General features: G+C 32.6%; 1 protein-coding gene across 1 annotated transcript in view; it reads right to left on the bottom strand.

Annotated features, from left to right (window-relative positions):
• Window positions 1-12,692, bottom strand: part of Col19a1 (collagen type XIX alpha 1 chain) — a 312,219-nt gene that overhangs the window by 173,613 nt on the left and 125,914 nt on the right. Inside the window, exons 12-13 of the mRNA XM_027928313.2 lie at window positions 12,277-12,330; window positions 10,618-10,653 (exon numbers count right to left, since the gene is read on the bottom strand). Of these exons, the coding sequence (XP_027784114.2) occupies window positions 10,618-10,653; window positions 12,277-12,330 (90 nt within the window). The remainder of the gene's footprint in view (window positions 1-10,617; window positions 10,654-12,276; window positions 12,331-12,692) is intronic.

A 12,692-nucleotide genomic window follows, 5' to 3' on the forward strand; every position in this document is an offset into this window, starting at 1 on the left:
GTGTTGTGTGTGTGTTGGGGGTGGTAGAATGGTGCTAGGGATTGAACACAGGCCTCATGCATGGTACACGGGAGCCCTGCACTCCCAGTCCTGGACCATCTTTTTCAGGATATTTAGATAGTAAAGCAAAGGGTTTATTTGCTGTTTAAGATAGTAAAGACAATGTCTGCCTCTGGGCAAAGGATGCTTCCTGGTAGTCCATTATAAAAATATTTGGATTCCCTAAGATTGAATTTATTTAGTTCTGATACAAACACACTATAGATGCAGCAACTGCCAGGGGGTGCTCCTGGAACTTGGGGCAAGGGAAAAAACAACAAACAAACAGTTGCACATTTCAGGATAGAAAATGAATTTCTTGACTTTATAACCCAGTGTTTCTTTAACCTTATCTCAAAATGTGACTTTATTAATTGTTTCAACAATATTCTGGTCAAGTCTATAGAATATTGAACAGAAGACAGAATTGTTTAATAAAGTATATTTTCAGTTGCTCTCAAACAGCATGACTTTCAAATTGATCCAACATGATTGGTAGTTAAGTGATATCACAATAGTTACCTTTGAATGCTGCCAGTTTGGGAAGAGGTGCTAAATTAACTTTAAATTAATTAGCCTTGGTAGCTACAAAGAGGATCAACTACATTGATCCTCACTGTGACATTCAAGTCAGTGATTTTATTATTTTCTGTGGATATTTCACTGAAGCATTTGGTGATATTTTACTTTAATAATGTTTTTGTCAGTGAAAGATATTTGTTTCCAGTACTTATGAAGAAGAAATGTTTATTGAGTACCTATACTGCATCAAATACTTTCAGTTTCTGTGGATGCAGCTATAAATAAGATAGACAAGGCTCTTGTCCTCATGGAGGTTATACTGGTGGTAGAAAAGAGAATAATCTAGTATTCACCTCCATTTAATAGTATTACTAAAACAAAAGAATTCTACCCATAAAGACAATGGTTTTACTAAAGTTCTCTTTAATTGTTTCTCTTGATCTTTGCATTCATTTCTATTGATATTTTTGCCATTCATGTTAGCACAATTGCAATATTAACAATAATGGATAAGAGTGTTTACTAGAAGCTCATCATTGTTCTAAAATCTTTACATATGTAATTCATGAAATCATCACTAAAAAAACATGCATTAGGAAACATTGCCCTACTTTACAGATGATAAAACTAAGACAGAAAAGTCCAGTAATGGTCAGGTTCAAACAAAGGCAGGCTGGATCCAGGGTAAGGATAATGCCTAAGATATGCTGCCTTCAGTTTCAGTTTATTAAAATCAGTGGAACACTTGATTGGAATGAATATAATTCTAATGCGTTTAAAGAGCAATTGCTTTTGAATTTTACTTTATGGATCAATATAAGGATCAATCATAAAGATTTTTAAAGTGTTTAAATAGGATGAAATTAAATTAAACTAATGTTAATGTGGATATATGGCTTAAATAAATATGTACTTTATTACATATAATTTTCAAACACTTTTGCCCAGTTCATCATTTTCTAATGTCATTTCAGATGTATTTTAATTTATTTTCCTAGATTGCTGAGTATTCCAACATAAAATAAAATCATTCTTTTATGAATCCCAAATTGCCAATGCATTTCACTTCTAGGAAAAGAAAGTTTACTGTCCACGTTTAAAATGCATAATTTAGACATTCGATGAAAACAATTTGAAGTGTCTTTTGAAACAGAAGCAAACAATAAACAGAAAGGCAGAAGGAGCTATTCTGAAATCATTCATGTAATGAAAGATATATAAATCACCTCCATGTCAAATGAGCTGACTATAAGTTTTTCCAAAACATAAATCTTCTCTGAGGCTAAAACATAAATCTTTTTAAGGCCTTAAGCATCAACTTGACTGTATTTTTGCACAGAATAGATAAAAATAACTTTATGTTATAGAAACAGCTTCTATTTTAATCAACTAATTCACTCATAAATCTTTTGCCAAGAAATAAAAAAAAGAACTGATTTTTAAAAAGAATTTCAACTGCCTTTTTTCTACTAGCCCACAGTACCCTAAAAATCCCAATATTCAATTGGATCACTAGTTTCAGAAAATTGAAAATAAATTAAATAATAATTATGCAACTTCTTAAGACTAATAGTATTGATTCAAATTTAGGCAACTCAGGAAAAACATGTAAATCTCAGATTTTGATAAATGAAAAATTTAAAATAATTTCCCCATTAATCACTATGCTACATGACATATATTTATATGCACATATTAATATGAATAATACTTATATGCTATAGAGCATATGCATTTATTCTAGTCAGAACAGAAAGAAGAATTATGCTCTTTGGGCATTTAATAAGAATCTTTCTATTTTATTTACCTAAAATGAGATGGTTATAGTTTCTTATGAATTTTAGTAAGAAAGCATTATTTGGTGGTTGAGTCTATGACTTAAATATATTGAAGCAAGTAACTATTTAAATTATAACATAAAATTCAAGTAAAAATTATTTCCTTTGAAATATCTTGGTGTTTGTGAATAACGTCAACATAATTACATTTGTACAAACACTTGTAGACAATTTATATACTAATTGCAAGACATCAGTTTAAAAATTATCAACTTTAACCAACTGATTGCTTAAGCCAGATAAGTTCCATGGAAGCAATAAACATAGCATTGTTTATTTTCTGTATTCCCAGTATTAGTGCAGAATCTAGCATGTAGAAAGCATTCAACTAAGGGAATTTGTAGAAGGGAGGGAGAATGGACAGGAAGGGACTATGTAACTTACTAAACAATTATTGTTTTTTCTCCTTGTATGTACCAAGTTAGAAAAAGAACTGTTCCAAGACATTCCCTATGTGAATACTGTGTGATCTTTTGAGCATTAGGACCATCTGTTAATTGAGTGTCATTTGATTTATAAATGACCAGATGAGATTTTTCTCTCAGTTGCTTATGATATTTAAGGTAGTTTTCTTAGAACGAAAGCTATGCTCTTCTCTGTGTCTAATTTTCACTTAAGCTGGATTTATCTGGGCCCCAAGGAGCTGGCATTTAAGTATCATTTAGTAAGCATGTCTACAGCACTTCTGCTGCTGACTGACTTAACCTTTGGCTTCTGTGTAAACATTTGGTGCCATCTGGATGAGTATTTAATAACTTCCCAAAGAGACATGGCCAGAGCAACACAGTCATCTTCCTGGGAACTAAAATTAGTGGATGTATTACACAAAATAGCACTGTCCTACCTTCACCTGTCTTTCTTCTAACATGACACGCAAAGTCCAGAAGAGGAAAGAGGGAAGGAGGCAGGGTATTAGCCAACTGGCTCACTTCAGTCATTGTCCCTCTCTTGCTTCTGAAACTGCAGCCATGTATTTTAGTAAGAAATTACTGCCAAAACAGCAGTACACTGTTTGTTTGAAGGGAATTTTGGACTAGTAGGTAATAGGATATTGAGCATATACAATTTTAAGAAGCTATAAAGAAACTACATTTACACAAAATGAAGATTTCTTTGAACAACAAATGAAAAGTAACCTAAGAATTGGAGCTTATTATAACCTGAATATTTAAATTTAAGAATTTATGTCTGATATTTAAATGTAGGAAAATTTAAGTTAGAATACCATAAAAAATTAAAATCTTTATTATCTGAATCCGCTTTTAATTTAAATTTTCATTATGATCTTAGATAAATTACATTTTGATCAAGAAAATTTGGAAGCTTATGATAAAGGTTTTTCTTATTCAGAGATGGTTTTAGCTCACATAAATCTAGTAAATTTAGTAAATTATAAATATCAGCAGAAGAGATACTTTAAATTTATCATCAATTCACTGGTTAAGTGTCATCTTGAAATTAATTACTCAATTATTCCACAATCAGAATATAATAAGGAAAACACTGATTCTAAATATGGTTTTATTAGCATATTATTTGAAATGATTTTAAAAGGAAATTTTTATTTTTTTAAACCTTTATTTTGCTTTTTTATTTTTATGTGGTGCTGAAGCTTGAACCCAGCACCTTGCACATACTAGGCAAGCGCTCCACTGCTAAGCCACAACCCCAGCCCCAGTAAATCTTTATTTTTTAATAAGCTATTTAAAAGTTGTTTTTCTAATCTGTCACTATTGTGGCTGAAGACATGACAATGATATTAGAAGGAGGACCATTCTAGGTATGGTGGTGTTGTGATTTGGATATTAGATAGTCTCCAAAAGCTCAAGTGTGAGACAACATGAGAATATTCAGAGGTGAAATGATTGGATTATGAGTCTTAACTTAATCAGTGGATAAGTCCACTGATATGGATTAACTGGACAGTAACCATGGGCGGGTAGGGTGTAACTTAAAGAAGCAGGTCACTGGGGGAGTGTCTTTGAGGTTTATATTTTGTCCTATGTGAGCAGAGCTCTCTCTCTGCTTCCTGATTGCTGTGTCCTGAACTGCCTTTCTTCGCCATGCCCTTCTGCTATGATGTTCTGCCTCATATTAGGCCAAGAGCTATGAAATTGGCCAATCATGGACTGAATCTCTGAAACTGTGAGCCAAAATAAATTTTTCCTCCTTTAAGTTCTTATCAGGCCTTCTGGTCACAGCAATGCCAAGGCTGACTAACACAGATAGCAACCAAAGAACTTGTAAAAAAGTATAATTAATGATTATAATAAAAAAACTCACAAAATGGATTGAATGGTTGAATGAAAATGAGAAAAGTATGAGTGAACCTCACAGTAGTTCACAAGAAATGATCTATTTCTGAGAAGATTAAATGGAAAAAATAAACAGAGTTTTACGGAGAAGTGCAGCATTATTAACAAAATCTAACATATGTGTAACTGGCATCCCAGAAGAAAAAGGAGATTATGGAACAGAAAATATATCTGATGAAATAAAGAATAAATATTCCCCAAATATGTGAAAGTTATAAATTTGCAAATATGAGAAAATCATCAGGACAAATTTAAAGGCAAGCACACCTAGATGCATCATAATCAAATTCCTACAAAACAATGAGAAAAAGAAGAATATTGAAAGCAGCCTAAGAAAAATGGGGCATTGCACATAGGAGACAATTTGTGAATGAACTGTTGACTTCTCAACAGAAATAATGAAGGCTCGAAGAGAATACTCTGAAATACTCAGAGGAAAGCAAGAAAGAGAGAGAGGGAGGGAAGGGAATAAAAGGAATGGGAAAGAGAAGAAAAAGAAACTGTTAATCCACAATTCCATACCCTTCATGAATCTGGTAAAATATTCATCGTTAACAAGTAGAGTTTATTCTAGGACAGCAAGGATGGTTCACTCTCAGAAGATATATAAGGAAGTTTATAGCAGTCAGTTATTCAAGATGAAGAACATATAATGATTTTAATAGATGCAGAGAAAGCTACAAAATATCTAGTCCAAGTAAAACTTCAGGCACACCAGAAACAGAAGGAACATTTCTTTAATCAAATAATAATTTAAAAAAAAACCCTAGGAACAAAATGAAGCAAATCCATGCTTAATATAAAACTTTAGAGCATTCATACGGAGAAAGTCCAATACTACCATCTTCTTTACTCATGTTTCTCTAAACCACCCCCAGAATAGACAAACAAAAGGACAATCATATTTAATGTGAAACTTCAGAGCCTCCATATCAAGGCCAAGGAAAAGACTGGGTAATAAGAATGGCTATCTTGTAAGGAAGAGATAAATGGTCACAATTTGAGGATAGTGGGGTTATCCAAAGTAAATATGAGGCTATATAGACAAACCATTAGAACTATTTCTATATTTTTAGTAAGATTGCAAATAAAGGCCAATACACAAACAAAAATATTATGAAAAAGGGATGTATCTTTCTGCGATTTGGAAAAATCAACTGTCCCAGAATAATTTTTGGAGGACTCTGTTCAATCCTCCACTAATTTGTAAAGTTTCCTTTTTTTCCCATATTTTGAGGGCCCATATGTGCTTACAATTCTGGGCTCTGTGGGTTTTAAAAACCAAAATGTCTAAGAATGTTAAATATTGTGGAGATGTGATTTCTGTGAGAATTCTCTTAAACTGTTAAAAGTTCTGATAATTAGCATAGCCACTTTGGAGAGAGTAATCAGGTAGCATTTTGCTAAACTGGAAAAGGATACACTTTCTTGCCCAAATGACTTCACTTGTTTATAACTTAGGAAAAAAAAAACTCATTCATGTGCATGATAGGCAAGCACAAATATATTTATTGTACATTGTTAGCAAAAGAAAAAAAAATGGAAGAAACCCAAATGTTTACCAATATAAAAATGCCTAGTGGTATGGTTCTATGTTGGAAGACTATAGACCAGTTAAAATGAATGAGCCTCATCTACAGCATCATGGATAAATAGCTCAAAAACAGTATGATAAGGAAAAACAATGCAAACATTTATTTACAAAAGAATACCACTGTTTAAAGGAAAATGCAAAGTATACATCTTACTTTACCTGCATAGCTCTTGAGGTAAATGTGTAGTAATGCTAACATCATAACCAATTTTGTAGCTCTTTCAGGATGAAAAGAGAGAACAAGCATTTAATAATATTTTTGTTTGTTAAAAAATGTGAAGTAAATGTTGCAGGTCGCTAACCACGGTTTATTTTAGATAGCCAATACATAGTGGATATTGTGCATTACATAATCTCTAAGTAGTTTTTAATTTGAATTTTATACTCTGAGCTAGACATACTACCCTGATGGCATGCCCCAGCGTGCTTTTATCCCCTGCTACCCTGCATCACATGCTCACATACCACCCACCTATGGCAGGACCTTAATTTTTTTTAAATATCTTTTTCAAAAATTTGTTTTTATATGGTGCTGAGGATTAAACCCAGTACTTCACACATGTGGGGCAAATGCTCTACCACTGAGCCACAACCCCAGCCCAAGATCTTCATTTCTAAAGATCAGTTTCCAGATAAAAGGAAGTTGAGTTTAAAAAAGTTAATTTTTATAATAATTTGACACTTTGTTCATATTTATTATTTTTTAACCTTGATTTTAAATAATATTTGCTGTAGAAGTTAAAATTTTTAGGTTTAGCATTAGTCAGGCATTTGAATATTGGGTATGCCACTTACCATCTCTGTAATCTTGGGCAAGGCTTATAGATTCTCTGGTCCTATGTTCACTTACATGGGATGTGGTAATAATCATTTTATGTCTCACAGGGTTGCTTAAGAAATGGTTTAGATAAAACATAGGGAGCACTTAATAAATGTTTGCTATTGGGCTAGGGGTGTTACTCAGTAGTGGAGAGCATGCCTAGCATGCACAAGGCTCTAGGTTCAATGCCCAGCATACACACACACACACACACACACACACACACACACACACACAATGTACCATTTGTTGTTATTATTAGTAGAATTATTATTACTATGGCTATTACTACTATCACTTAGAATTAAACAAAACATGTTTTGTTAATTTTAAATGGGTATCAGTTTGATATATAAAAATCATAAGGAAAGGATGATCAGTCAATTAACTTACATCAGGTAGGAAAATTTTATATTTACTTCTTTAGAACTTCAAAATGACACTTATTGTAAGTGTCTGTAGTAGCTTACTATGTTTATACAATAGTTAATTTAGTACCAAACTAATTAGTAAATCTGGCATCTTCCAAAAAGGGGTTGAAAAGAAATCAAAGTGATTTGATTAAATTTTGTATTTTCAACCAGCTGTGTTTGCTGAAAATATGACTAGCAATAAATACATAGAAGTGTATTTTGGGTGGCAAGCATAGCTTTGTTTGTTTTTTTTCCTACTAAGCTGAAAAGAGTTTCATTTCTTCTTGCCATATCTTTAGAGGACATTTTATAAAAGAAAAAAAAAGTATTTAGGGAAGAATCTTGGACATTGTTTTATAAACTACTTTCCAGATATTCTGCTTACAGATTCACAAGGTTGTTCTTGAGCCTATTCCTTAATGTTTTGTTGTTAGAATAATCTGGAAAGAACATAAAGTAAAGAAGATAACTAGGAAGATGGAGAACCACTGATCTACAAAACAAGGCAGTATGACTCAAAGTCTCATCTAAGGATCAGCATCATCTGCATTCCCTAGAAACTTGCTAAAAATATAGAATTTCAAGTCTCACCCCAGATTTACAGAATATTCATTTGAACAAGACCACTGAGTGGCTCCTATGTGCATTAAGTATTTTTAATTTTTTTTTTTTTTTTACAGTTGCAGATGGGCACAATACCTTTGTTTCATTTATTTATTTTTATGTGGTGCTGAGGATCAAACCCAGTGCCTCACACGCGCTTGGCAAGTGCTCTCCTACTTAGCTACACTCCAACCCCAAGTTTTAAGAAGTATTAAGGCAGCTGAGCCTGCTGACGTATGTGGATGGCTGAGTTAAGGCTGTAGTTAAAGGCATATTCCTAGCCCTAATCCCCTCTACTTAACCAAGCAGGCTTCAATCTTATATTGGTTTTCTTGGGATGCCTCCCTAATGGAAAGAAAGTAATAAAGAAATATTTCTTCATTACTATGTATTAAGTTAAATATGAAAAGAAAATTAGACATCTCCAATGGTCTAAAAAATTTTTTCTAGGTAGATGAAAACTTATTCCATTATAGTTTCTACAAACCAAGGTTTTCAACTCCAGATGCAGTTTTAGATCTATCTGGGAAGATTTAAAACATAGTGGTTCCCCATTAGATCTACTGAGTTAAAAGTTCTGGGGGTAGAGCCCTAATATTTTTGTATTTTAATGCTCTCCTGTGGATTTTGGTATACAACAGTTTTGAGAATCACTATGGATTAACTCTTAAGTTTACTGACTTCTACATATCACCATCTCATTAAATCCAAATTAAGTTCAGTCAGTCACTTTGGCTTTCTAAAAACAATTACTAATGACTTCAATTATACTAAGCTGTTTATAAGGTAAACTAAATATTTAGTACATGGTATATCTTTATTCATTTCAATTCTTCCCTATTTTATGATAACAGTTAATTATTTATGTTAGTAAAGGAAGTAACAGTAAGCATGTACAATAATAGTCCCCAAACAATATTAACATTTTACTTTATGAAGTAGAACACTAATTTCATAGTGTTTTTGCCTTGTCATATCTTTGACAAACATAAAAAATAGCTTGTATTCCCTAAGTGAATCCCAGCTGTAAGGTAGAAAGAGATATCCATAAAGGTGTTCCTTGGCAGAAAGAAATCAGTTGTTATGAAAAACTCACTGAGTAGATAAAGTCCATTGAAATTTTCTGGGCAAAGGGCCAAAATTAAATTTCAGTTGAAATGGTACACAGATTGCATAGTGGTCTTCAAACATGAGTTGAAAATTACTAGGAAATCAAACAATTAAGTGAAATGGTTGGGCATGTAACTTAGCTGAAGAAAACAGGCACGTGTCTTGAATGAAATGAGCAGCCTTACCTCTACATCACTGCCAAATATATATTTTTAATTCCAGAAAGTACAAAAAATTGGAGTATTATGCAGGTTAAACTTCATGTAAAATAGGTTTTATTCATATCTTGAAAATAAAATCTTAAATTATAGAATACACTTGTGAATTGAATTTGGTTGTTCCCAAGTAAGTCACAGATTATTGGAATAAGACATTATTAGCCTACTGTTCATAATGGAATTTTCAAGTACAAAGATAAAATACAAATGTTATCCCAATCACCAAACCTTTGAGTTACCGTGCTTTGCTGACAGGGAGAATCCGTCCAGACTAAAGAAAGACTTCTGTAAGCCTGTCTTTCTATGATCAGGAGAGGCCTTTGAATGCTGATGATTTAATGTTTAATTTATGTCATTAGGTAATATTGACATAAAATTCAAGAGACCTAAGGCTACAAATGATCTTACAAAAATAAAAATAAAAAACTCTTTTCTACCAAGCTTAGAATCTTTCTGAGACCAAATCTTTAAGTTAAATGAGACTGTTCACTGGCCTCTGAAGAAAATTTATAATATTAAATTGTATCTAAATATAAAACCATTATATATTTATGATTAAATGCTTAATAAATGATGATGATCATTTAATTGAGAACAATCCCATTATGTTCACATGATAAACACATCTGGTTTATTGGTCACCATTTTACCATTTGGAAACTTAGGAATAAATCAAGTAGGAAAATAACAATGGTAGTAGACAGGCATGGTGGACTATAACAATCAGCTTAAATAGGTAGGGTTTGGGTAATTATAGTTTGCTTTGTTCCTTTATAGTTTCCAGACAAAGTAGAACTACTTTGCTTCCATTTACTTTTAATACAATTTTTATTTAAAAAAGAATACTTAATCAAACATTTAAGGGACACAATTATGAACTCTTTGAAGATAGAAAAAATTGCTCAGGGTAGATACTGATTATAGGCTTTCATAGTAACTATCTGTATGACCTCAGGTTAAGTACTTCACTATTAAGAGAATATACCCCATATTTAAAATGTGGAGGTTTGGCTAGATGTACTCTAATGTCATTATCATTTTTTAAAATACTCTGTGATTCAAATTCTAGTTTAGCCATGATGTGGTATAAATAATAAGCAGAGTAATAGATTTCAATTTTAAATTTTGAATTCAAGAATACTTACAGTTAAGGCTGTTGGTCCTGGAGGCCCCATGTCTCCCTAAAATAGATGAAAGAAAGTTAAAATTATCAATAATCACTCTTTTGCACATTATTTGTAAGTTTCTGAGTGTATAGAAGCAATACCTGTAGATAAATATTGAAGGACAGAAAAACTGAATTTATCTTGATAAAAGTCTCTGCACGATGAAAAATGTGTGTCCTTTAGTTCTCATGATATAAAAATTGCCTTATGCACCCACATGCTTTTTGCAGCAGCCGAGATTGTTTTGAAAAGCTAAAATAATCTAATTTTCTGTTCTTTTGACTACTAATTCAAAATTAGGAAAAAATATCTTTTCAAATATGGTTACTTGCCAATGGAGCAGCTGGGAAGTGTCACAGTGACAGATAATTTTTCTGACAAAGTTAGTATAAGGATCAGCAGAAATAATAAGTGGATCTCCCCACTTCATGCCTCCAGCTGCAAAAAAACAGTTCTCACAGCCTCTTCTAAGCTCTGCTGAATTGGCATTGCCCTTGCAAGAGGCAACTGTAAGAGGCTCTGCCTATATTTAAGTGGCTCTGCATATATTTATGTATATTCAAATGATGAAATTGCTTTTCTGACCTATATGAATACAAATTTTCAGGTGTATATGTTAATAAGGCATTAAAAATCTTTTAAAAAATGGTTAATTTAAAAGTTCACTATTTTCCACTGTGTCACTTCTGTGCTTATTGTCTCGGGAACTCTATTTCATAAGAACTCTCAATCATTCTGACTGACCATCCTTGCTTATGGTTCTTGTTTAGTTGAACATTATGGGGTTCATAAGTCTATCCTGTATGGCAAAGGGCACTAGGATTTCGTATTCTCCTTTTGAGAGTAGCCTTAACTTCTTTTTTTTTTCTCACTAAATTTAGCTAACTTAGAAGTCAAGACTTACTAAATTGTGTTTCATTTTTTGGTGTGGGGGGGAAACTGAATTAAAATAATTGATAATTGTTAAGGGATATTGCTGTAGCTTAAGTTAGTCACTAAGAACAAATTTACAAGATCACCTTTGATGCAGAGATAAATATTGAAGATAGATAAGGATTTTTAAATGTGCTGAAAGCCGAGAACAAAATACAGTGTAAAACATACACATTAACAATTTTCATCAAGTTGAGGTCGCCTAATGACCTTATTCAACACGACTCTTGCTTGTACTATTCCTTAATTCTCTTTTCAAGGTTACTGCCAATAAACCATTAACAAATAGCATATGGGAAAATGTGGCAGGAAATGGAGCATTTAGACTAAGACTGAGATTTCAAGTTAGATTCTTTACTCCCAAAGCCACCTGCTTCACAATTATGGTGGCAGCTCAGTATTGTTGGATGAGTTCCCCAATATAAGACACCTTTGCTAATTTAAGATTGACTACAGCATGCTGTTAAGCAAGGGTAAGAAAAGGGAAATCTTATAAACACCAGTTAAGTCAACTAGCAATTGCACATTTAGTCTCCTCAAACTAATTAAATGAACCAAAAGGCTTTGTTATTGTTGATATGCTTTTAATGTCTTTGGTTAGTTTTTAAATGTTTTTGGCAATTAAATGGTATCAACAAGAAGTCACTGCACAGGTTTCTGATGTTTTCTTAAGAAAAGGTTGACACATTTTTGGTAATACAATACCTTTTCTCCTTTTGGACCAGGTGGACCACGAGGACCCAAGTCACCCTTCAAACCCTACACAAAGAAGATAACCAATATGATTTTTTAATACAGGTCATAGAAAGATTCAATTTCAAACAAGTCATTAGTAACAAAATAAATCATAATTTACTGAACTCCCAAATCCCATTCTTCCTTTTGTGGTATAGAGAAAAATAAAGACAACTGGCACTAAAATGATAAGCAACATCTGTGCTGTGGTGGGTACAGATACATTAAATCAGCACGAGTTCTCAATACTGCATATTTGTGCAACTTTGCTTCCTGCTAAAATGACATTAATTCACCATCTGGGAGAACATCATTTAGATCTATATGAGCTTTTAAGTATCCACTTTGGATTAAATTTGTGGATGTTGTAAATACCTCTGATTTAG

This window comes from Marmota flaviventris, chromosome 6 (genome assembly GCF_047511675.1).
Source record: "Marmota flaviventris isolate mMarFla1 chromosome 6, mMarFla1.hap1, whole genome shotgun sequence".
Taxonomy (NCBI): domain Eukaryota; kingdom Metazoa; phylum Chordata; class Mammalia; order Rodentia; family Sciuridae; genus Marmota; species Marmota flaviventris.